Genomic DNA, 26738 nt, shown 5'->3' with positions numbered 1-26738 from the left:
TAAAAAGTGATAAGGAACTGAAGAGTCCCATGATGATTTCCAGAGAAATCTATCCGAGTGACGAGCTTTTGATTTGCTTGCTGGAATCTAAACAGGCGTAGTCTGTGCGCAATTGCAAACTTGGAGGATCAAAACGTGATTAGGCGTAAAGAGCCCATAAAATCCAAAGAAATTATAATCTAAGTCTAGAAATTGGACTAATTGCCATATCTTAGAAGTTTATAGGCCAATATGCAAGTTTGACAGACTGAAATTGTAACACCCCGTAAATTTTCAGCGTTTTTTCGACAAATTTTCCGATCGTTTTTAAGAAAAAACAAAGTTAACGGTCTGGTTCATGTTGGTTCGTGATAGGTTGATTTTGTGGTTCAACCATTTAAATTTTTTAATTCAAAAAGGAAAAAAAATAAACTAACCACGAGTCTCGTACGGAACTACAAGGTCTCGTACGAGACCCATGTTTTTCAAGCCTGGTCTCGTACGAGACCAGGATTCCCGAACGGGACTCAGCCTTAAATGGCTGAGTCTCGTTCGAGAATATATCAGCTCTTAATGAGCTTAGCGACCGGGCCTCTTCCATCACTATTTTAACTTAAATCCATTCGATATTTAAAGACGCTTTCTAAACAGAAAATCTACACCACACTTCCCTTTAACCCTAGCCGTCATCCTCTTGCTTGTTCGCTGAGAAACGAAACAGTTATCTTCCTCCAAAGGTTGCTGTTCCGGTAAGCTTTCTTATTCCTCAAATCTCAGTTTTGGTTTATGAGCGGCGTTCCGTATTTTTGATCGTTCTCTCTCGTTTCTAGATCAAAATTGAAACCGTTTGTTTCCAGACGTTCTAGACTCGTGTACCTTCGATTCCCCACCTCGTTTTCGTTGAACGGTACGCTATCAATCTCGTTCCATTCGCCGTACGGTTTCCGTTTTTGGAATTGCTTAATCTGTTTTGATATTGCTGTTTACTGCCGATGTTTACTTCCTTTCATTGGTGTTAAATTCATTGTTATTCTTTCTAAGGTCATCAAGTACGAATATCGATAATCCGATTTAACCATTTACAATAATATTTTAATCCCTTTGTCTCTCGATATCCAGATTGAATATAAGGCATAGTCATGTCATCCTTATAATATTCAATCATTTGTTTCTTGACTCTAAGTAGACTGAAAATGATAACTCTTTATCAATTCATTTAGCATGGCCATGCATTTCCTTCGGTCTATCTTCTTCAAGGGGCCCATAGATATCTTACTCAAATAAATGAGGGACAAATTCCTTCTCAGTCACTCATATTTCTCACATAGTTACTTTCATATCCAATGACAATCTATTCCATTATCGTGTTAAAGATAATGTAAGACAGTATCAAAATATGAAATAGCTATGTAGAAATCCATGATGATTTCAAGGTCAAAGGATTATACTAATAATACTGTAATGAGAAATACTTATGACAGTGATCTATGTAGTATTCTCACAGTGGGTCATCGAGTGCCTTATTTCTCAAATAGCACCTATGATTTGACTTAATATCTCATATACATGATTAGTAAAACATAATCATCAGTCAACATCATACTAGTCTCAATGTTCTATTAAGACTAGGGATAGATGGTATATAATTCTTTTAATAAACATAAGGGTTCTACTATCAAGTCACATACTTGATGACCTTAGAAAGAATTAACCATTCAAGTATTTTAATCATTAATATAAAATGATAAAAACTGCCAATCTATAAATAACAAAATGATAAAGTCAAAAACATGGTCAAACATGATTGACCTAGTGCATATCACTAACAGTCGGACTACCCAAGACGCAGAAAGGTTTTGACTCCATCTGGGTAATTGTGGATCGCTTGACAAAATCAACGCACTTCATTCCGATCAAGACGACTTATTCTGCAGCGAAGTTGGCGGAGATTTACATCGATAAGATCGTGAGTCTACACGGAGTCCCCGTGTCAATCGTGTCAGATAGAGGTTCTGTGTTTACCTCTCATTTTTGGAAAAGCTTGCAAGAAGCATTAGGGACGCGATTGAATTTCAGCACTGCTTTTCATCCTCAGACGGACGGCCAGTCAAAACGGACGATTCAAACGTTATAAGACATGCTTTGACTATGCGTATTAGACTTCGGAGGTAGTTGGGATACGTACCTACCTTTGGTCGAGTTCCCCTATAACAACAGCTACCATTCGAGCATCAAGATGGCTCCATACGAAGCATTATACGGGCGTAAATGTCGATCCCCTATCTTTTAGGATGAAGTTGGCGAACGGAAGCTCACGGGAGCAGAGATCGTCCATATTACGTCAGAGAAAGTACCATTGATAAAGCAACGGTTAACTACTGCTTCCAGTCGACAGAAAAGTTACGCGGATCCCAAGAGAAAAGATATCGAATTTCAAATCGGAGATTACGTGTTTCTCAAAGTATCACTGATGAAGGGAGTTATTCGTTTTGGAATGAAAGGCAAGTTGGCTCCGAGACATGTCAGACCATATCAGATTGTAGAACGTATAGGCTCAGTCGCCTATAAGTTAGACTTGCCATCGGAGATGTCGCAAGTTCATCCTGTCTTTCATATTTCCATGTTTCGGAAATATGTAGCAGACCCTTCTCGAGTAATTCAACCGCAAGTGGTGGATGTGAGCAAAGAATTGACTTACGAAGAACGGCCAGTGCAGATTGTCGACACGCAGATACGACAACTGCGGACGAAGAGAATTCCGATGGTGAAAGTTCTATGGAGGAGTCAATTCATAGAAGAGTGCACGTGGGAGATATAGGAGGATATGAGACAGAAATATCCATACTTATTTACTCAAGGTACGTGGCTAAAGTTTTAAATTCGAGGACGAATTTATTTTAAGGGGGGGGTGAATGTAATGCCCCAAAATATTTTAAGATAATTAAGTCGTGCCACCTGTCGAGATTTTCGATAAATTAAATTAAGAAGAATTTAATTTAATTATATCGGGAATTTGGAATAATTTTATTAAGCGATTTAGCGGGATTTAAGGATTTAACTTTGAAAATTAATATAAAATAAATTATAAATCCCGTAACGATAATTATTTCGTCAAAGTCCGCGAAATAATTTATAGTATTTATGGTAAAAGTTTCGAGTCAATCGGAGACTGTTTAAAATTTGGACGCGAATAGGTTTTGGATTAAATTGCAACTTTTGAAAAGTTTCAAGGACCAAGTTGCAAACTGACCATTTTATATATGATTTCCTTCAAATGAAGGAAAGGTTCAGAACCTTAAAATCCTTCATCAGATCATTTCTTCGTTTCCTTCGATGATCGAATACGTTCCGTCGCACGATCTCCGTTTCTCGTTCGTTTTCGACGTTTCTTAACTCGAATCGATCGTATTTCGAAGGCCAATCACGGTAAGCAAGTAGTTTCTCCATTTGTTTGAGTTTATTTGATGGAAAAACGATTCGAAACGATAGGTTACGGCGAAACTGTATCGCGATTACATATTCGATTCGATTTAAACGTTTTTATTGTGTTTTTGGATGGATTTAGATGTTATTTTGGTGTTAGATACGTTGGGAAAGTCGTTAAGCACGTCAGGATGAGTTTTGGTGCTGTTTGGTGCGGAATAGGGGCTGTTGCCTTCGCTGTTGCGACGCGACGGGCATTGTCGCGACGCGACGGGCATTGTCGCGACGCGACGGGCATTGTCGCGACGCGACGGGCATTGTCGCGACGCGACGGGTGATGTCGCGACGCGACAAGTGCTGTGGCGACGCGACACCCCTTGGCACGTCGTGCCAAGGTCATTTTTGGGTCCCTTCAGTCGTTTTCGACCTCTCCCGATGCCTGGAACTTGGATTAGACGTTTCTTGAACTGATTTAAAGCTTTCGGACGATGATTTAACAAAGAAACAAACGTGAGATTGTAATGTTCAATTAATGATTAAGAGGTTAGGTTTAATGATAAACCTAAAGCTGTATTGAAGCTAAGTCGAAGATTTGCTAAGTTAAATGAAAGTGAATCGAGTAAGACGTGATTAGAATTCAACGAGTTATGTCGTGTCTTGAGTCTAGAATCAATCCTAGAATAGGATTCTGATGTAAGTCAATTGTTTTTAAATCGTCTTAGATTAGGCGAGGCAAGAACCAGCTGGACCAGGAGCTCGAGAAGCTTGACGTTTCTGAGCACTGAAGTATTTTGGATAAGCGTTTTCTGTGAGTTTATACGATTTGCTTTTAAAGTATTTATTTAAGCAATTACTTTATATTGCTTTGCGTTTGATTTGCATGTTTATAGTGCGAAATCTTTATATGAATTGCATATACGCTTGATTTGAAACCAGTATTGATCCGATGAAACGTGCTACCTATTGAGCGGCAATAGGACTGTGTGATCACCAGTTTTGATTTGATACAACTGTAATAAGATTAAGAACACGAATTTTGAAGTCAGATGTACGAATGTGATACGAGAGTGAACTCGGTTACAGTGTAACCTGAGCCCCGTATCTAGTGGGTTGGACCCACCATTGGACTTAAGAGATTTTTCGCGACTGACGTGGTAGAGTGTGAATACTCCCGGGCCGAACTATTGGATAAGTTTCCTTTGAGTACATACAATTAGCATATTCGAGGATTAGGGTTTCAATCGGATCCTGTACTTGGCTGCATATGATTGATTACAGTTTTATGTTTTATTTGAATACTTATTAGTAAATGTATGAACTCACTCAGTATATCCCCATATACACCCCTCACAGATTTCCTTTTGACATAACGGACTTCTATCCTACTTCCAGAAGTCTGTATTTTTGAAAGTATGTAAAAAAACAATACCTTACTCTTAGAGCTGCATTAGATAGGTGTTTTGTAAGCCAGTTTGTGATATATGGTTTTCTGTAAATATAACTTTAATGTTTTAAAGTTTTAAATGTTTTATGCTTGCTGCGTTTGATATCTGAGACTGCCAGAGGATATGTATGCCTGGCATATGTTTCCAGCATGACACGTGTTTATGTCTGTCATGCATGACGTTTATGAATTGCAAAAAATTATTTTATGTTTTGAGGCTTGCTACGGGTTTCGGAGCAACCACTCCCATTCCCTAGCGCCGGTCTCGGCCCTGAGATTGGGTCGTGACACTAAGACCTGTTACAAAAGCCTCAAGCCATATCAAATCCCATCCTTGACAAGCCAAACCAGAGAAACCTCCACAATTCCAACAACAACCAACTTAAATAACAAACCGCCGAGTCTCATTAATCATGATGTCTAAAGTGCTATTAGTGTTATAAATTTTAAACTTATCAAGTAAAATATCTTTGACCTTCTTGACTATACTCTCAGGCCTTTTTATTTTATTTTAGGAAGATCTTCCTATTCCTCGCATTCCATAAAAAATAGGTGATAGCAGCCAAAGTAACCCTTCTGAAGTTGGCTATTTTTCTTTTCCCATTAACTTTCCTACAAAACCAGCTGACAACTCTTCTCTATGAGTTAATTTGATGAATTCTGCATATAGGCTTCAATCTGTTCCAAACTGCTTTTGCAAAGTCACACTCATAAAGACAATGGTCTATAGTTTCCACCTCCTTGTTGCACATGACACAAATATCATCAGGGATCACTCCCCATTTCTTAAGCTTATTCTTGGTCTTCAATCTCCTTTTAATGGCTAACCACATAATAAAATTGTTTCTGGGTATGGAATTGTATCCCCACACCACTCTGAACCAAGATTGATTCATATTTTGCTCCCTAATCATTTTCCGAGTTCTGCCTATGGAGAATTTATTCTGATAAATAACTTTCCACTTCATCATATCCTCATACTCCCTTCTAACAGTAAAATTGTTCTTCACATAATCCCAGGCTTCCTCAATAGCCTCATCTTTAGGATCAGGGAGAACCCAACTATCGTTCCTCCATAAGCTGGCTATAGTAGTGTTTTTAGGGATGTCTGAGTCTCTCATTTTAATCATAAGAAGAGAAGACCCATGTAACCAAGGATCTTTTTAAAAATCTGTGTTTTTACTATCTTCCAACTTGAACTCCAGGACTTTTTTAGCTTCATTCCTAATGTTAAGAATGCCCCTCCAAATCCAACTAGCTTTCTCATTACTGTTGATACCCCAGAAACTGCTATTTTTCATCTTGTTGGCTTTAACCCACTTAACCCATAGAGAATCTGAATTGTTGTAGATGTGCCATATATGCTTTTTGATGGCTGCTTTATTCCACGAATGGATATCTTTCACACAAAGCCACCTTTCTTTTTTACGCTTAGGAATTTCACTCTAAGCTACCATTGCAGTGTACCTACCCTCTTCCTTACCAGTCCATAAGAATCTAGAGCAGATCCTTTGAATCTCTCTAATAATGCTCTTAGGAAGAATTAAAATAGATGCCCAAAACACATGCATACTCATTAACACATAGTTAATCAATTGAATTCTACCAGCATAAGATAAAAATCTACTGGCCCAACTATGAATCCTGCTAGTAATTTTATTTATAATGCCTTCGAAATCCTGTTTAGTCAACCTAGAAGATATTAAGGGAATACATAAGTATCTAAGAGGAAGAGAACCCTCATTGAACCCCAACATATTAAGAATGGCAGTTGTCTCAGGGAAATCAATGTTACAACAACAAATATGACTTTTGTTCAAGTTGACCTGGAGGCCAGACATATTTTTAAAGCTATTAAGCTTTTCCATGAGGAAGGAGACAGACTTCAGATTCCTATAGCAGAAAAGTAAGACATCATCAGTAAAAATCAAATGATTAACTTTAAGGTTTTTACACTCATAGTGGAATTGAAACTCAGAATCAGTTTTAGAAATATTCATAGACATATAATCCATACAAAGAACAAACAAGAGGGGGGACATAGGGCCCTACTGTCTAAACCCTTTTCTAGAGAAAAATTTATTCCCAACAGTGCCATTCCACTGGATAGAGAATCTAGTAGTCCTAACGCAATACATGATAAGGGAAATGAGTTTTCTAGGAAAGTTTAGGCCAATGAGCATTTCTTTAATAAAATTTCAAGAGATGGAATCATAAGCTTTTTTTAGATCAATTTTTAGAAAACACTTAGGAGGACCTTTCTTGTGTTAGTTTTTAACCAACTCATGAGCTAACATAATATTATGAGCAATTGATCTTTTAAGGACAAAAGCATACTGATTTTGGGAGATAAGATGCATAAGTGAAGGACTTAGTTCAGAAATGCCATTTGGAAGGCTAGAAATGCCAAAATATTCACAAATAAGGATTGGACTGTGGAAGAATCTAAAGCTCATGTAGTTCAGTACAGACAGGAATATGAGGATGCTCAAATAGTTGACAAAAATAGGGGTGCAGGGGCTGGGAATTGTGGAAACGACACCTCAAGAAGGGCGTCTAATATCAGTAGAATTCTAGATGACGAACGACAAGACGCCATAAGGATTGAATATGATGGGGGTACCATGCAGGAGCTTAAAGCGGGCTCAGTTGCTGGCATTGCAAAGAACATGAGGGGAGAGGTGATAGGTAATTTTGCAAGGTCCTTCCGAGGTATCTGGGATCCAGGGACACTAGAGTTTCTTGCGCTACGGGAAGCAATGATATGGGCAAAGCATATGGGGTGGCGAAAAGTGATTTTCAAGGGAGATGCCATTCAGGTCTCCAATTCGATTAATGGAAAGGATTGCCAATTAGCTATAGCATGGGGAATCTGTCAAGATATATGGCTAACTTCAACCTCCTTTGATCATTGCCACTTCAAATGGATAAAACGAGACGCTAACAAGGACGCTCATCGGCTGGTTCAATCGGCAAAACAGAGATTTTGCCTTGATAGTGCTTCCATTCAAATTATTACTTAGTAGCTTCTCTTGTAATCTACTAAGGGTTAAAAAAAAGGACTTAGTTCAGCAAAATTGACCTTAGTAACAATTTTGTAAATGACATTACAACAAGTTGTAGGCCTAAAATCAATGAGACTATCAGCATCAGCATTTTTAGGCACAACAATAATAGAAGTAGCATTAGTTTGTCTCAGAATCTTACCAGAAGTGAAGGCCTCCTGAGTAGCTTTAATAATATCAACTTTGCTTATATCCCAAAAAGATGTAATCCTATATGCCATTATTTTTTCACGCTATACACTCATCTAATTTTAAACGGATACAATTCATATTCTAGAAATTAAGCGCGTAATCAATTCACACAACACAAAAAATTATAATTTTTAAGTTCAAAACTCTCAAAATCTGTAGTGAACTACCATGTTTTCCCAACCATACAAGAAATTGTCAATCATGCCAAAATGTGACAAATAACAAATTTTAAAATTTAGGACAAAAAATCAATGAATCACATCAAACTTTCAACATGTATCAATTTGAACGGCTTGCTTAATTGTCGGTTCACCCTAATCTTATCGATTTATGCTGACAAACAACACTTTGTACAATAGACATTCCAACCATTATTAAAACTAATGCCAAATTAAACATCACTCAACAATAGATAGAAAATATGGCACATCAATTGGAATTTTCAACATTATCAGAAAACATTTGCTAAAAATACTAAGGTCGTGGGTAGATAAATTTATTTTGTAAAAAGATTAATACTAAAAAACAAGTAAATTTTTTTATCTCAATCTCGCAAACAACGCGTGGTACACATACTTTATTTCTATGACAAAAAACTTAACCGAATATCTTCAGAATTAAAAATATAATAATTAAAAATTGATAAATAAAAATGAAAGGTTTCAATGCAAAAAGGTTTTACAATGTAGAAATCCAAATATATGGATCACCTACCTAAAAAATTCTCTCACCTTAGATGTCCCCATCTTTATAATTGGACTATTTTTGTAAGGATTTATTTGAAAGGAAACAAGATAGATATTTTGAAAGATTATCCGTTCTTTCTATTATTACAAACATTCCTTCAAAACAGAGCATATATATCTTAAGTTTTTTGTTTATCCCCTAAATAAGAATAAATATATATGTATCTTAATTTTTTTGTTTATCCCATAAATACAGTGGAAAACTGTATTTGGTACCACCAATGGCATTATTGTGTTTCAAGAATCTCTCTCAAACCAATTAACAGACCATTTTGGAGTTCTTATCAGCTTCGTATCTGTAGCATAGAACCCCATTCTTACGGTATACCCATTTGTCCATTCAAAATTATCTATAAATGACCAAGCAAAATACCCCTTTACTCTGACTTTGTGATCACTGCAAAACAAAAATAATAATAATAATAATAATAATAATAATATTAGGAAAAAGTATACTATTGGTATGTGAACTTTTATGGATCCACTATTTATTTTCTAATTTTTATTTTTACTTAACTTTTAACATTTCAAAGAGATATTAAACAAGAGCTTTTAAGTCATTTTCAGTTACTAATGTGTCAAAACAATAAAAATTAGTTCAATGTTTTATATCATAATAATAATAAGAAATTTTACCCATTTACAACAAATTTAAAATTTGAAATAATACTTGAACTCACCAAATTGCTCTAAGCAGTTTCCACAAATGCAGAGTATGATATGATATTCTCCATATATCTTTAAGAGCATCTGATGGAGAAAGACCTACCGGATCACCAATTCCTGAACATATTTACAATTTCAAATATGTAAAATAGATATTTGAATTTCTATATTTTTGTTTATTAATATTGAATTCCTACACTTTAAATTTTATATATGTAATATCCCGTAAATTTTTAAATTTATTTTTTTTATTTCCGACGTGGTTCCGGATGTATTTTGTGGGGTATTTGAAGTTTCGTAAATTTATTGTGGTTCGATTCATCCTCGGTTCGGTTTTAAAAAAAAAATATATTTTCTCCTTTGGGTCTTGGTTCAACCAAATGGTTGAACCAAGGGATAAACCAGGTCTCTTACGAGACCTGATGAAATCCCGTAAGGTCCCGTACGGGACTGGGCCTGTCCCGTACGGGACTGTGCAAAGTTTGCACTGGTCCCGTTCGGGACCAGGCCTTTCCCGAACGGGATCAGGCCAAATTTTGGCCTTTCCGTTCGGGAATGGCAGCAGGCCCTTGACCCTTCCATCCGGCCCTGTTCGATCACATTTTCGGCTCACTTCCCTTCGTTATTTAAAGTCGATTTCTTCACAAAAACCCTAGATCACGCTGCAAGGTAGCCCTTGACGTTTTTGGTTTGTTCTTTCGCTGAGAAACGAAGCCGATATCATCCACCAAAGATCGCTGTTCAGTAAGTACCCTTGATTCACTTGAATTCAGTTTGCTCTTGAAACGTCTTTCGGTTTTCTGATTCGTTCTCTTTCGTTTCTAGATCGAAATTGATTCCGTTCGATTCCAGACGATCTAGACTCACGTATCTACGTTTCCCTACCTCATTTTCGCTGAACGGTACGCCGTCGATCTCGTTTCAATCGCCGCACGATTTCCGTTTTCTGTTTTGTTCAAGCTGTTCTTATTTCTTTTGATTGTTGCCGATTCCTGTGTGAGATTTGGATTTGTTTTTGTTGAGTTTATGTTTACAAATACATTGGATATGATTAGGGGTTAGTAGTTAAAGCCTTTGGAACGAATTTCACCATCGTCTTGTTTGTTTGATTTTGGCCGATTATGTGTTTGGTTACTGTCAACGTTTTTGAGTTTTGGGGAGTGCTTAAGTTGAGTTTTTGGTTTGATTTCATGCCTTAGGTTTGTGATGGAATTAGTTCTTAAGGTTTAGATGTTTCGGTTTGAGATTTCAAGTTCAGAAACTTGAAGTTAGGGGCATGAATGGGGTTAGGCGGGCTGCTGTGTTTTTGAATAAGGAAGATGAGGTTTAATAGCCACTTTAGCCACCAAGTTATTTTGCTTAAATAAAATCAATCCTTTAAGTTTAACTTTAACTAATATCTTGGGTTTTGTTTTGAATATAAATTAAATAGTGGAAATGATAGATATTTATAAATTAAGTTAATATAATTACTCGGGTAATTATATTTGTTTTTCAAATGTCGTTTTGTCAAAAGTTGGCTAAATTACAATTTAGCCCCTAAACTTATTTTATAACTTAATTAAGTGGATTTTCGGCTAATAACTTTATTGTTGGTTTTAATTATAAAATTAAAGTAATTAATTTGATTTTTGGAAATCAAATTGGCAAAAGTGCAATTTAGTCCCTAATTGGCAAAAGTACAATTTGGTCCCTAATTGGTTAAAGTACAAATTAATCCCTGAACTTTTAATTGACTTATACGATTAAGTTTTAGGGGTTGTAACTTGGGTTACTTGAAATTGAAGTTATTGAGTTCCGCTTTTAAAATGGATTATTATTTTGTTAAATTGTTTTATAAATATAAACTCGGGTTTATATTTGGTAAACGTTTTGAGTCGGATTAGACTTGGGTCATCCGACAAGTGAGGTTAGCTTGGTAGTTATTTGGTAACTCGGCAAACCCACTATTTGTAAATTATTTATTATTTAAAGTTATTAAATAATATTTATAAATTGGATTTTAAGCGGGAACTCAATAGACTTATATTATTTGGGCTTTATTACCTTTTGGATATATTTGTGTTATTTTGGATTGATTAATTGCTACGTGATTATTTGTGCTAGTCTTGTGTGGTGTCTAGTACTCTCTAGAGTTAGGGTCTAATTTTTATAATTATTTTATTTGTCTAGACTCGTCTACTGTTCGTGCTTCAGAGGCGAACCAGAGTTAGTTGCTTGCCGGTATTCACGCGGATTAGCAAGCAGTGAGTTTATATTTACTATTTACCGCTTTATTAAGTAAATTGTTATTTTAATATTAAATATATATACTGTACGTATATTTCGAACTGTTTTTATATTATGGCTCTTAGTTGGAACGTGCTACCTAATGGGCATCATTAGGACTGCGTGCGCACCGGTATTGATCTGGGTAAGGTATTTATGGAAATGTGGTAACTCGGTGTGAGCATAGCTCTCGGGACCAGGTAGAGTAACTCGGTGTAGCTCAGCTCTCGGGACTCTGGTATAAGTGTGGTCAGTGGTAACTCGGTGTAGCTCAGCTCTCGGGACCAGACCTATTGGATTATGGTTATTATTTAGAATTGTGGATTAGGGTTCCAACTATTATCCGTAATATCGTTATTAAATGTTTTAAACGTTTTTAAAGGTTTTCCACTTAATAAATGTAGATAGTGGTATGAACTCATCTCAGTATATCTGACCCCGTTGTTTTCCCAATTTTCCCCAGGGTTATTATCTGAGAGAGTCTGGTGATCTCCGCATTTACTTTTCCTCGGAGGTTCCTTTTATTTTAATAAAATTGTAAAACTGTTTTATTCTTAGACCGCAGTAGTAACTAGACGTCCTTGTTATTATTATTTATTTTGTCGGATTGGTTCGACTGGTTATATTGCTTTGGCATGTTATATTATTTATATTGGTTCATGATAAATCTATTTTAGACTCAGAATTGAATAAGCATGTTATTTTAATTGTTGATTATTACATCTGCTAGATTAGGTTGAAGTCTCGGTTGCCCCCGAGCATTGGTTTTCTGCAGGTTTATGTGTTTATGATTTATATGGGAGGCTAGCTACGGGTTTCGGTACTACGTTACCCATACCCTAGCGCCGGTCGCGATTCATGAAAATGGGTCGTGACAAACTTGGTATCAGAGCTTTGGTTTCAAACCAAGGCCAATTGCTTGCTATGTGTTTACTCTGTTAAGTTTGGTTGTGTCTTAGGAACTACTGCGGATATAGGATTCTGTCATGTCTTTAAAAACGTCATCTTTTGATTTTAAAACATTCTGCCTACACCAATAGGATTGCGTCGAGTCAGTCATTATTTGTTGATTTGATGCTTTTAATTGTTAATGCTATTTCACTTGGGTGAATATTTTATTGCTGTTGATTTCTTGGGAAATCCTTTATGTTGCTTGTTTTGTTCATACTTGGGTATGAAATATTTGTTATTTAAATTGTTGTTGTTCAATCTTAGGATATGGACAATGTTATTCGTACTCGTGCTCGTGCTGCGGCAGAGCAAGAAGCTGTGGCTGATGATGCGATTTCCATGGAAGTCGATCAGAACGCACCACCAGTTCAGGCAAATGCTGGACGTGGTCGAGGTGGAGGTGCTGGCAGAGGTAGAGGTGCTGGTAGAGGCAGAGGAGCTGGTGCTGGTAGAGGTGGAGCTAGAGGGCGCGGTGCAGCAGGTGTTCAGGCACCGAATGTGCAGCAGGCACCAGGGGTGCAGCAAGCACCAAATTTGCAAGCGTTTGACTTCACTACTTTCTTGGCTGGCGTTGTCGAGATGCAGAACAATCAGGCTCTACTGCAGAATCAGTGTAATATACTGGGTCAGTTAGCGCAGCAACAGCAACCTCAGGTTGGTGCTGTAGCTGGTATTGGTGGAATTGCTGGTGTCGGTCATGTTCCAACAGACAGAGAGTTGGTGATGACCTACTTGAAGTTGAATCCGACTTCTTTTGATGGTACTGGGGATGCTCTTGACTTTTTGGAGGAATTTGAGTACAACAGTCAGAGGATTCAAGCGTCTGATCGTCAATCAGTGATGCTTGTGGAAATGTCGCTGAAAGGTCCAGCTAAGGATTGGTATCGCGATAACATCAGGCCAGTTATGGATACTTTGCCTTGGGCTGATTTTGTGACCAGGTTCAGAGGTTACTATCTACCCTTCTCTGTTACTGAGAGTTTCAGAGAAAAGCTGCTCACTTTGAAGAAGGGGGATAGATCAGTGACAGACTACACTACTGAGTTTGTACGTTTGGGGCGGTTTGCTACAGATCTACAGGGTGATCAAGAGCGAGTGAACGACCGCTATGTTAGGGGTTTAGGCTCGGAGTTTCTTCCTTTGCTGATAGGGACGAACATGGAGTTTGCTCGATTAGTGGATAGTGCGCGGCGGATGGAAAATTCGATGGTTCAGTTTGGGACGATCTCTGACCCTTTCCAGAATCAGAAGGGAAAGAGTGACGTTCCTAGTGGGGGGCAGCAGGCCCCAGTGCAGCATGGTAGTGGGAACTACTACAGTGGCTCTTCTCAGGCCAACAGGGGGAGTCGACGGACTCACAACAAAGGGAGGCATAGTGCCAGGAGTGCTCCGTACAGTTCCAGTAGCAGTGTGAGCAACCGTGGTTCAGGACGCGGGTACAGTGGTGGATCGAACATTCCGTTCTGCCAGAATTGCAGACGCAGGCACTATGGACAGTGTCAGTTAGCTCCTGGAGGTTGTTTCACTTGTGGCCAGCCGGGTCATTTTTCTAGGGAGTGTCCGACATCTGGGCAGCAGATGTCTAACTCCAGTGTGGCGCAGTCATCTTATCAGCAGCAGAGACCTGCGTTTACACAGTCTGTAGGGTACTCTCAACCTGCAGCATCTTTTGGTGGCCAGCGGGGCCGTGGTTCTGGTGGCAGAGGTTTTGGTGGCCGTGGTAACGGCGGTAGAGGTTCCAACGGTTATGGTACTGGACAGAGTTCGCAGCAGCAGCCGCAGGGTCAGGCCAGAGTGTTCGCACTTACTCCTCAGGATGCGCGTGCATCAAATGCTGTGGTGCAAGGTACCATTCCGATTTCTTTTACTGATGCTTTGGTATTATTTGATGCGGGTGCGACCCATTCGTTTGTTTCTACTTGTTTTGCTGGGAAATTGGGTAGAGCACCGTCTGTTTTGAATGAACCTCTAGCTGTGTCTACACCTATGTCTGAAGGTGTAGTAGTGGACGTTGTTTATCCTTCGTGTCCGGTGGTTATTCAGGGTAGAGAACTATGTGCTGATTTGATTGTACTTGACGTTCTTTCTTTTGATGTTATCTTGGGGATGGACTGGTTGTCACGCCATTATGCTTCTATTGACTGTCGAGAGAAGTCAGTCGAATTCAGGATTCCAGGTGGTCTACCTTTTTCCTTTCAGGGAGAAAAGGCAGAGACACCTAAGAATCTGATTTCCGCCATCAAGGCGAAGCGGATGTTAGGCAAGGGTTGCCAGGGTTTTCTTGCTGTGGTTCGTGATTTGGAGGCTGGTGGTAGTGATATGCATAGTGTACCGATAGTGAATGAGTTCACTGATGTGTTTCCAGAGGAATTGCCTGGATTACCACCTGATCGTGATATTGAGTTTTGCATTGATGTGGTTTCTGGTACAGCTCCGATTTCGATACCGCCGTATCGGATGGCTCCTGCAGAGCTGAAAGAGTTGAAGGACCAGTTACAAGAGTTGTTGGATAGCGGGTTCATCAGACCGAGTACTTCTCCGTGGGGTGCTCCAGTTCTGTTTGTGAAGAAGAAAGACGGTTCCTTTCGACTCTGTATCGACTACAGACAGTTGAACAAGGTTACTGTCAAGAACAGATATCCTCTTCCTCGCATCGATGATTTGTTTGACCAGTTGCAGGGTGCAAAGTGTTTTTCCAAGATTGATTTGAGGTCTGGGTATCATCAGCTACGGATCCGTGATGCAGATGTGCCTAAGACTGCTTTCCGGACTCGTTATGGGCATTTTGAGTTTCTGGTTATGTCCTTCGGTCTGACGAACGCACCAGCAGCATTTATGGATATGATGAACAGAGTGTTCAAGCCGTTTTTGGATCAATTTGTGATCGTCTTCATTGATGACATTTTGATCTATTCTCGGAGTGAGGAGGAGCATGCTTACCATTTGAGGACCATACTACAGACGTTGCGTGAGCATCAGTTGTATGCTAAGTTCTCAAAATGTGAGTTCTGGTTGGATCAGGTTACCTTTCTAGGACACGTGGTGTCGAAAGATGGGATCAAGGTTGATCCGAAGAAGATTGAGGCGGTCATGGATTGGCAGAGGCCAAGGTCGGTTACCGAGATCAGAAGTTTTCTGGGTTTAGCCGGCTACTATCGTCGGTTCGTGCAAGATTTCTCCAGAATATCTGCACCTTTGACTAAACTGACACAGAAGGGTGTCAAGTTTGAGTGGACTGACAAGTGCGAGGCGAGCTTTGAGAAGCTCAAGGAGATTTTGACTACAGCTCCGGTGTTGGCATTGCCTTCTGGCATTGATGGTTTCACGGTGTATTGTGATGCGTCTCGGATTGGTTTGGGTTGCGTTCTGATGCAACATGGACAGGTGATTGCCTATGCTTCCAGACAGTTGAAGAAACATGAGGTGAATTACCCTACTCATGATTTAGAGTTGGCAGCTGTGGTTTTTGCGCTGAAAATTTGGAGGCATTATTTGTATGGTGCTACTTGTGAGATTTTCACTGATCATAAGAGTCTGAAATATATCTTTGATCAGAGAGAGTTGAACTTGAGACAGAGGAGGTGGTTAGAGTTGCTGAAAGACTACGACTGTACTATTCAGTACCATCCTGGTAAGGCTAATGTGGTAGCCGATGCGTTGAGTCGCAAGTCTTCGGGCAGCTTGGCTCATATTTCTGAGATTGGGCGTAGACCCATGGTTAGAGAGTGGCACAGTTTGATAGCTTCGGGCTATGGTTTTCAGATTTCTCAGACTGGTTGTTTGTTAGCACAGTTGCAAGTGCAACCCGTTTTGATTGATCGGATCAAAGCTTTACAAGCTGAGGATCCACAATTGAAACGGATTATTGAGGAAGTTCAGCAGGATGGAAATTCTGAGTTTACTTTTGTGGATGGTGTTCTGAGACATGGTTCGAGACTGTGTGTTCCGGATTCATATGGTTTGAGGGACCAGATTCTGGAAGAAGCGCACAAGTCTGCTTATAGTGTTCATCCGGGTTCTACTAAGATGTACCATGATCTTAAGGGTACCTACTGGTGGAGCGGGATGAAGAAGGATGTCGCTGAGTATGTTGCTAAGTGTCTGACGTGCCAGCAGGTGAAGCTGGAGCATCAGAGACCTTTTGGCTATCTGCAGCCACTACCTATTCCAGAGTGGAAGTGGGAGCGGATTGCTATGGATTTCGTGGTTGGGTTACCACGTACTCGACAGGGATACGACTCCATCTGGGTGATAGTTGACCGTATGACCAAGTCAGCTCATTTCCTTCCAATTAAGGTTTCGTATACTGCTTCGAGGTTGGCTCAGTTGTACATCGACAGGATTGTCAGTTTGCATGGTGTACCGGTTTCTATTGTTTCAGACAGAGGTTCTGTGTTTACTTCGAGGTTTTGGAAGGCGTTACAGGAATCCTTGGGTTCTCGGTTGGATTTCAGTACAGCTTTTCATCCTCAGACTGACGGTCAGTCTGAGAGGACTATTCAGACGTTGGAGGATATGCTCAGGATGTGTGTTCTCGATTTTCAGGGTAGCTGGGATACTCATTTGCCGTTGATTGAGTTTTCTTATAACAACAGTTACCACGCGAGTATCGAGATGGCGCCGTATGAGGCTTTGTACGGACGCAAGTGTAGATCTCCTATCTGTTGGGAGGAGGTCGGAGAGCGTAAACTCTCGGGAGCGGAGATTATTCAGATTACCTCTGAGAAGGTACCGTTGATTAAGCGGAGGTTAGAGACTGCTTTTAGTCGGCATAAGAGTTATGCTGATCCGAAAAGGAAAGACATTGAGTTCCAGGTTGGTGATTTCGTATTTCTTCGGGTTTCGCCTATGAAAGGCGTGGTTCGTTTTGGCGTCAAGGGAAAGTTAGCACCGAGGTATATTGGTCCTTATGAGATTTCGGAACGGATTGGAGCTGTGGCTTATCGTCTGGTTCTACCGCCAGACATGTCGTTGGTGCATCCTGTGTTTCACGTTTCTATGTTGAGAAAGTGCATTTCTGATCCTTCGCACGTGATTGTGCCTCAGAGTGTTGAGATTGACCAGGAGCTGTCCTATGAGGAACAGCCAGTTGAGATTGTCGATACGCAGGTGCGTAAATTGCGGAACAAGGAGATTCCGATGGTCAAAGTTCTCTGGCGCAATCATTCTGTAGAGGAGTGTACTTGGGAGACCGAATTGGATATGCGGAATCGCTATCCTTTTCTTTTTCCGTGAGGTACGATATTTGATTTTCTGTGACCTTTGCAGTTTTTACTTGTATTACGTGTTGTTCTGATGTGATTTACTTGTCGTGTTAAATTCGAGGACGAATTTTTAATTAGTTGGGGAGAATGTAATATCCCGTAAATTTTTAAATTTATTTTTTTTATTTCCGACGTGGTTCCGGATGTATTTTGTGGGGTATTTGAAGTTTCGTAAATTTATTGTGGTTCGATTCATCCTCGGTTCGGTTTTAAAAAAAAAATATATTTTCTCCTTTGGGTCTTGGTTCAACCAAATGGTTGAACCAAGGGATAAACCAGGTCTCTTACGAGACCTGATGAAATCCCGTAAGGTCCCGTACGGGACTGGGCCTGTCCCGTACGGGACTGTGCAAAGTTTGCACTGGTCCCGTTCGGGACCAGGCCTTTCCCGAACGGGATCAGGCCAAATTTTGGCCTTTCCGTTCGGGAATGGCAGCAGGCCCTTGACCCTTCCATCCGGCCCTGTTCGATCACATTTTCGGCTCACTTCCCTTCGTTATTTAAAGTCGATTTCTTCACAAAAACCCTAGATCACGCTGCAAGGTAGCCCTTGACGTTTTTGGTTTGTTCTTTCGCTGAGAAACGAAGCCGATATCATCCACCAAAGATCGCTGTTCAGTAAGTACCCTTGATTCACTTGAATTCAGTTTGCTCTTGAAACGTCTTTCGGTTTTCTGATTCGTTCTCTTTCGTTTCTAGATCGAAATTGATTCCGTTCGATTCCAGACGATCTAGACTCACGTATCTACGTTTCCCTACCTCATTTTCGCTGAACGGTACGCCGTCGATCTCGTTTCAATCGCCGCACGATTTCCGTTTTCTGTTTTGTTCAAGCTGTTCTTATTTCTTTTGATTGCTGCCGATTCCTGTGTGAGATTTGGATTTGTTTTTGTTGAGTTTATGTTTACAAATACATTGGATATGATTAGGGGTTAGTAGTTAAAGCCTTTGGAACGAATTTCACCATCGTCTTGTTTGTTTGATTTTGGCCGATTATGTGTTTGGTTACTGTCAACGTTTTTGAGTTTTGGGGAGTGCTTAAGTTGAGTTTTTGGTTTGATTTCATGCCTTAGGTTTGTGATGGAATTAGTTCTTAAGGTTTAGATGTTTCGGTTTGAGATTTCAAGTTCAGAAACTTGAAGTTAGGGGCATGAATGGGGTTAGGCGGGCTGCTGTGTTTTTGAATAAGGAAGATGAGGTTTAATAGCCACTTTAGCCACCAAGTTATTTTGCTTAAATAAAATCAATCCTTTAAGTTTAACTTTAACTAATATCTTGGGTTTTGTTTTGAATATAAATTAAATAGTGGAAATGATAGATATTTATAAATTAAGTTAATATAATTACTCGGGTAATTATATTTGTTTTTCAAATGTCGTTTTGTCAAAAGTTGGCTAAATTACAATTTAGCCCCTAAACTTATTTTATAACTTAATTAAGTGGATTTTCGGCTAATAACTTTATTGTTGGTTTTAATTATAAAATTAAAGTAATTAATTTGATTTTTGGAAATCAAATTGGCAAAAGTGCAATTTAGTCCCTAATTGGCAAAAGTACAATTTGGTCCCTAATTGGTTAAAGTACAAATTAATCCCTGAACTTTTAATTGACTTATACGATTAAGTTTTAGGGGTTGTAACTTGGGTTACTTGAAATTGAAGTTATTGAGTTCCGCTTTTAAAATGGATTATTATTTTGTTAAATTGTTTTATAAATATAAACTCGGGTTTATATTTGGTAAACGTTTTGAGTCGGATTAGACTTGGGTCATCCGACAAGTGAGGTTAGCTTGGTAGTTATTTGGTAACTCGGCAAACCCACTATTTGTAAATTATTTATTATTTAAAGTTATTAAATAATATTTATAAATTGGATTTTAAGCGGGAACTCAATAGACTTATATTATTTGGGCTTTATTACCTTTTGGATATATTTGTGTTATTTTGGATTGATTAATTGCTACGTGATTATTTGTGCTAGTCTTGTGTGGTGTCTAGTACTCTCTAGAGTTAGGGTCTAATTTTTATAATTATTTTATTTGTCTAGACTCGTCTACTGTTCGTGCTTCAGAGGCGAACCAGAGTTAGTTGCTTGCCGGTATTCACGCGGATTAGCAAGCAGTGAGTTTATATTTACTATTTACCGCTTTATTAAGTAAATTGTTATTTTAATATTAAATATATATACTGTACGTATATTTCGAACTGTTTTTATATTATGGCTCTTAGTTGGAACGTGCTACCTAATGGGCATCATTAGGACTGCGTGCGCACCGGTATTGATCTGGGTAAGGTATTTATGGAAATGTGGTAACTCGGTGTGAGCATAGCTCTCGGGACCAGGTAGAGTAACTCGGTGTAGCTCAGCTCTCGGGACTCTGGTATAAGTGTGGTCAGTGGTAACTCGGTGTAGCTCAGCTCTCGGGACCAGACCTATTGGATTATGGTTATTATTTAGAATTGTGGATTAGGGTTCCAACTATTATCCGTAATATCGTTATTAAATGTTTTAAACGTTTTTAAAGGTTTTCCACTTAATAAATGTAGATAGTGGTATGAACTCATCTCAGTATATCTGACCCCGTTGTTTTCCCAATTTTCCCCAGGGTTATTATCTGAGAGAGTCTGGTGATCTCCGCATTTACTTTTCCTCGGAGGTTCCTTTTATTTTAATAAAATTGTAAAACTGTTTTATTCTTAGACCGCAGTAGTAACTAGACGTCCTTGTTATTATTATTTATTTTGTCGGATTGGTTCGACTGGTTATATTGCTTTGGCATGTTATATTATTTATATTGGTTCATGATAAATCTATTTTAGACTCAGAATTGAATAAGCATGTTATTTTAATTGTTGATTATTACATCTGCTAGATTAGGTTGAAGTCTCGGTTGCCCCCGAGCATTGGTTTTCTGCAGGTTTATGTGTTTATGATTTATATGGGAGGCTAGCTACGGGTTTCGGTACTACGTTACCCATACCCTAGCGCCGGTCGCGATTCATGAAAATGGGTCGTGACAATATACATTAGGTCCCTCCATTACGGAAATAAAATACGTATGTGCACTTCACCTGATTTTAGTGTAACTGTTATAAATTTTCTATATTTTTTTATATTTTAACTCTATTGAAAAGTTAGTCCTTGCACTTTCAGTTTTGTTTTATATTAAGTACCTAATTTAGATTTCTTTTTCATATGTATTGACAAATAGTAACACATACTATGATGGAGGCATCCAATATTTATAAAATTAAAAGTATAAAAGCTCGATATTGACAAATAAAAATATAGAAGATCTAATGCTAAAACCAAAATAAATACATGAACTCAAATATATGATATGCCATATCAATATTTTAGACCATAAATTTTTAATAGAGTTAAATTAATTAATAATTTTTATTTTCTTCAAAAAGGACTTACCATTTTCAGTTATATAAATGATTGGATTCCCATATTCATTTTTGACATATATTAGAGCGGTTTCAAATCCTTCAGGAGCAACATACAACCAAGATGGAGAAGCCTGCAAATGTACGTAAATAAGTTTTTTAAATTATTTTAAAAAATACTTTTATCTATCAATTATATACAATCATTTGTTTTCGATTAGATTAGTTTGATGTTAATGTGCTAATTTATGATCCCTTCCCACAAACATATTGTATAAATAAGAAAATGTATCAAATTACCACATCAATCATAACAATTGATACACAAATATTAAAGTTTTTTAATAAGAGATTCAATGTCTAATGCAAACAGGAAAAAAAGTAAACACTAACTTGGAAACCAATGCTTTGTCCATTTATATCACACTCTATAACAAAAACATGGATATTTGAAGATAAATTATAACGTTCATTAAAAAAAAATTATATAATTAACCGATATTGATAAAACTACTTACTCGTCAAACTAACAGACATATCGGTTGTATATCGAATATGAGTCGGATCAGGATCAACTATGACATTGGCAGAGGCATAAGTTGAAGTATAATAGTTTATACCAATAAAATATTTTGAAGTAGGACTCCATCTTCTTCAATAACCTTTAGTACCAAATGATATCGAATATCAATGTGCTTCGTCCTTGCTTGGTAAACTTGGACCTTTGCCAAATGGATAGCATTTTCACTATCACAATGTATCTCTACATTCTTCCCATCAATTTTCAATTTACCAAGCAACCCATGAAGCCAAATTACTTCTTTAATAGCCTCTACACTTGCCATGTAGTCTACCTCTATGGTAGGCAAAGCAAATATTGATTGTAAGGTAGACTTCCAACTAAATGGCTCCTTTGCTAGTGTAAGCACATAGCCTATAGTCGCGCCATTTATCAACATAGTCCGAATAATTGTAGCAAACTATATATTGACCATCTTTCTTGTCCTGCCCAAATATTAGAACAATATCCACAATATTTTGAATATACTATGGAATTCAATTTTCTTCTCCAGCCACCTTGAATCCCTCTAGCAGAGTCATATTGATTCCCCCATTAAGAATCTATGTAAAACACTTGTTTTACGTCCAACTGAAGTAGTTCCATATGCAACTGTGCTACTAAGATCAACCAAATTCTAATGGAGGAATGTTTAACTACTCGAGAAATAGCCTCAATTCCTTCCGTTCAAACATAGCTTTTAGCCACCTATTTTGCCTTATGGCCAACATCATCCTTCTTCATACATCCAATTACAGAGACGTAGTCCCTCAAATAATCCTTGAATTCCAAGAACCATCAAAATATTTCCACCATCACGCCCAAAACGGCTATGCCAAAGACTGATTTCTTTTGATATCATCACAAGAAGCTACTGCAGCTGTCTCAATAATTGCATTACCCTGATAGTAATACAAGGTATTGTTCTTGCGAATTTCTTTCATGATAATATGTGCACCAGAAAATACCTTCATAACTCCATTTACTGCAGTCACACCAAAACTCTTTGATTCCAGGACTCCTAAAAAAATGAGTTTCTTCGTCAAACTCGGCACATAACGAACATCTTCCATAATCCTTATTGACCCATCATGGTTCCTCAACTGAATTGAACCAATTCCTTTTGTCAAACAAGGATTGCCACTTGCTGTGTAAACAACTCCACCTTCTAGCTTTTTGAAGTCAACAAACAATTTCCGATTGGGACACATATGATGACAACAACCCGAATATAGAAGCCATACAATAGGAGTACCGATGATACAACAACCAATGAAAGATCTGAATCTTCATCGTCACACTCAACTACATTCGAAACAAACTCAACGTTTTCTTTATCAATCTTGCCTTTATTCTTCAATTTGAGACAATTCCTTTTCCAATGCCCTTTTTCTCGACAAAATGCACATTCATCTTTTTCTGGTCGGGATTTTAATCTCGGTTTCATCCCAATTACTTGGCTTTCCAAACGGTAACAACCAAAACTTCTGCTGCACTACTAGTGTTTTCTTTGTTATCTTTTTTTCTCAATTCATAACTATATAATGCAACGCAAACTTCACTAAGAGACAAACCAACCTTCCCATGAAGGAAAGTAGTTTTAAGAAACTCAAACTCTTCAGGAAGTAATTCCAACAACATCAAAAAAAATCTTCATCATCAAACGTCACATCCAAATTCAAAAAAATTGGCTACTAATTGATTGAAATTTGTGATGTGCTCATTCATAATAGTACCTCGGAGAATCGTAAACCGGAACAACCTTTTCTTTATGTGAAACTTATTCTGACTATTCTTTTTTTCAAGAATTTTTCCTCCAATACTTTCCACAATCTACTTGCAGATGTTTTTTTTAGAAAGGATTTTTTTGCTCTCTGAAAAGGCATGACCGAATGGTACCGCATGCTAAACGATTGATGCTACTTTATTCTCTCTCATCAACATCTTCTGGTTTCTCCTTTTCAATAGCGACATCTAGACCTTGCTGAAATAAAGCGTTTAGAAGCTCACTTTGCCATATGCCAAAATGTCCTATAACATCAAAAATCTTCACCGCAATTCTTACATTTGACATAGCCATCCTTCCCGAGGAAGAAGCTATCAATGTGGATATACTTTTATTTCTCGACATTTTTGCTCCAACTTTATTTAATAGCTCCTCGATACGCCAAGAGTAAAACTTAGCTTTGATACCAATTGTTTTTGCGAAAGCTCCATCAGTATTATACTAGCGAATCACGTATTGTGCTAAATAATTATATTGGAAAAATTCTCAGGAAAGATTGGAGGGTCACAAGCGGATCACTTAAGTACCAACCTCATATACATAATTTAAAATTATATAACTAACTCCACAAAAGATAACTCTAGTAGCCTGAGCATAAGTTAATAAATAAATAATAAAAAGTACACCAAATTTTAGCGAGGTTCAGCCAAAAGAACAAGCTTACATCCTCAGACACTATAAAAATACTCCACTAACGTTTATAAAAGAATACAAACTAGAGAGAAAACCAACTAAGCCTTAAGAGTTTATTAGACTTGTCGTGGGATGAGTCTCAATGGGTAATGGAGACTCCCTTTTATTGGCTAAGGAAGTCTCCAACAATGTGAGAATTCGACACTATGCATATAGTTCAATAATTACAAGTCTCCTTTCTAAACAATATGGGACGAGAAGTTTAAATTGAGCCATATCCAACAAAAAACACCAACAAAAATTAAAAAAAATACTCCATACATGATATTTTTTAAAAATAAAAAAATAATAAAATAAAAATAAAAATTATGCGATGCAATTATTTTCGAAAGGTGGATGCAATTAAATTTTTTAGAAAAGGTGCCATGACATTTTGTTTTCTTATATATATCATACCAAATAATAATGTTAATAAAAAAATTATTTTGTACTTTATATATTAACTCGTCAATAAATATTTTTAAAATATAAAAGAGACTTAGTTAATTAGACTTTATTTTAATTTTTTTTACTAATTATTATTTTTTATAATAAATCAATGAATATTTATGATATTTTATTATTATTTATTTTTAGTTATTAAATATTCTAATGTATACTATATATAAAAGCACGGATGGGAAGGGGACATGTAAGTTTACATTAATGTTTTTTTTTTATTTTATAAAATATAATTAAAAAATTAGAAAATTATTAAAATTATTATTTAATTGAAATAAACTACTCATAACACTATGTTAAGATAATTGTCCAAAATTTTAATTAAGATAAAGTATTTAATATAAATTACTAATTTAATTATTATTTAATATTTTATATTTATATTCTTTATAAATAAAATAAACTATTTTTAATTTACTATTGTTTTAATAATTATTATTTTATATTCAAAAATAATTTATAATTAAATATAAATATAATATTTGAATTATACTGCGAGCAATGTGTGAAACACGTAAAGCGGTATTATTACTATATATGGTTTGCTGATTTGATGTTCGAATAATAGTAAAATTATTCAAAATTGTGATAAACGGAATGACACTAGCAAGCGCAACCACATGCACTTCACTATATAATCTACTAAATTACAAAATTACTCCAACTAACTCTAGTGGTCATACAGTCACACACAATTATTTATCTAATATTGTTTTATCTTCTTGCCCATATTCTGAAAATTTAGGTGCGATAGCAATAGTTGCAGAGAATATGGTTTAAGATAAGTTTCATGAAGTTGAGTTGAGATCTTATAAAAATTTGAAATAGTGTGATTTTACATTGATAAATTTCAAAAATATTACAAATAAATTTAATGAATCTTAAAAACAAATTATTTAAACATTTATAATAACCGTCTTTGATTTACTTTAGAATTCATTTGCAATTCTATTTTTTTTCTATGAAATTAACTACAATTACTATTATTCCTAGCATTGTTGATAGAATTTGGAAATAAACTCCATAATGTGAGATGACACTTGTTTTAAAAATGATGACATAAATTTAAAAACAATAATACTTTGAACTTACAAGAACACTGAAGCCAGTAACAGAAGACAGAGAGACGGCTATGGCGGAGCTAGAGAGCGCTAATTCTCCGAGATGACCGACCATCATCATCGATACAACGTTGATCAAGAACAAAGATAGATTCACAGCCATCATCGGCGCTGCTATATAACCTAATCTCTTTGCTTCTTCAATGAACTCATCCCATAATATGAAATGATGTTCATCATTTTTTATCTTTTTAATAGATAATAATGATTCTTCCATGCTCATCATATAATTCTGTGTGTTTTCCATGGATCCTTCTTCTCTCAGAGTGAGTGAGTGAGATATGAACTACTCTAGCACCATTATTATGGTGGTGGAACACATTAATATTAAAGTTTTCTTACTGGACAGAATATAGTGTTCTTTTTAATATTTTTTTATCTGAGGAAAGTTTTCTTTTTAATTAGGTTTGTCATTTCTTGGATTTCTTTAGTTATGTATACGATTACTTTTGGCCTAGGTAGCACGGAAACGGAAACGGAAAACGGAAACGATACGAAACGGACACGGGGAAACGAAAGTTTTTCAAAATGAAGGACACGAAACGTGGGGGAAACGTGTAAATAACAAAAATGTAGGGATATATTTATAAAAATATTATTTAAATATTTATGATAATTAACAAAATAATTCATTTTAATATACTAAATATTTAAAATTTTATAAATATATAAAAAATATAATATAATTCAACACAAATAAGTATATTTGATGTATTGTGGGCAATGCGAATGTAAAATTTATGGGTAA

At 37.0% G+C, this 26738-nt stretch overlaps 3 protein-coding genes across 3 annotated transcripts; 1 reads left to right on the top strand and 2 right to left on the bottom strand.

Annotated features, from left to right (window-relative positions):
• Positions 1-457: 457 nt before the first annotated feature.
• Positions 458-2797, top strand: LOC126672766 (uncharacterized). The gene is made up of 3 exons (XM_050366718.1): positions 458-478; positions 663-728; positions 2270-2797. The coding sequence occupies exons 1-3, from the start codon at positions 458-460 to the stop codon at positions 2795-2797; spliced, it is 615 nt and encodes a 204-aa protein (XP_050222675.1).
• A 2687-nt stretch (positions 2798-5484) lies between these two features.
• Positions 5485-5967, bottom strand: LOC126672765 (uncharacterized). The gene has a single exon (XM_050366717.1). The coding sequence runs from the start codon at positions 5965-5967 to the stop codon at positions 5485-5487; it is 483 nt and encodes a 160-aa protein (XP_050222674.1).
• A 2851-nt stretch (positions 5968-8818) lies between these two features.
• LOC130015219 (beta-glucosidase 13-like) lies at positions 8819-26376 on the bottom strand. The gene is made up of 4 exons (XM_056104947.1): positions 25962-26376; positions 21422-21524; positions 9530-9632; positions 8819-9246 (listed from the first exon to the last, which is right to left on the bottom strand). Exons 1-4 carry the CDS (start codon positions 26235-26237, stop codon positions 9087-9089), a joined length of 642 nt encoding a protein of 213 aa, XP_055960922.1. The 5' UTR covers positions 26238-26376; the 3' UTR covers positions 8819-9086.
• Positions 26377-26738: the final 362 nt, after the last annotated feature.

This window comes from Mercurialis annua, linkage group LG3 (genome assembly GCF_937616625.2).
Source record: "Mercurialis annua linkage group LG3, ddMerAnnu1.2, whole genome shotgun sequence".
Lineage (NCBI taxonomy): Eukaryota > Viridiplantae > Streptophyta > Magnoliopsida > Malpighiales > Euphorbiaceae > Mercurialis > Mercurialis annua.
The sequence above is the reverse complement of the archived record's forward strand: the minus strand, read 5'-3'. Positions and strand labels throughout refer to the sequence as shown.

Bases quoted from the DNA above. Each gene is read 5' to 3' on its own strand.
- LOC126672765 (XM_050366717.1), bottom strand. From the start codon at position 5,967: ATGAGAGACTCAGACATCCCTAAAAACACTACTATAGCCAGCTTATGG.
- LOC126672766 (XM_050366718.1), top strand. From the start codon at position 458: ATGTTTTTCAAGCCTGGTCTC. The intron at 479-662 runs GTACGAGACCAG...CTTTAACCCTAG, and splicing joins TGTTTTTCAAGCCTGGTCTC to CCGTCATCCTCTTGCTTGTT. The intron at 729-2,269 runs GTAAGCTTTCTT...CCTATCTTTTAG, and splicing joins CTCCAAAGGTTGCTGTTCCG to GATGAAGTTGGCGAACGGAA.
- LOC130015219 (XM_056104947.1), bottom strand. From the start codon at position 26,237: ATGGAAAACACACAGAATTATATGATGAGCATGGAAGAATCATTATTA. The intron at 21,525-25,961 runs GTAAGTTCAAAG...GTACATTTGCAG, and splicing joins TTACTGGCTTCAGTGTTCTT to GCTTCTCCATCTTGGTTGTA. The intron at 9,247-9,529 runs GTGAGTTCAAGT...TTTGTTTTGCAG, and splicing joins AAACTGCTTAGAGCAATTTG to TGATCACAAAGTCAGAGTAA.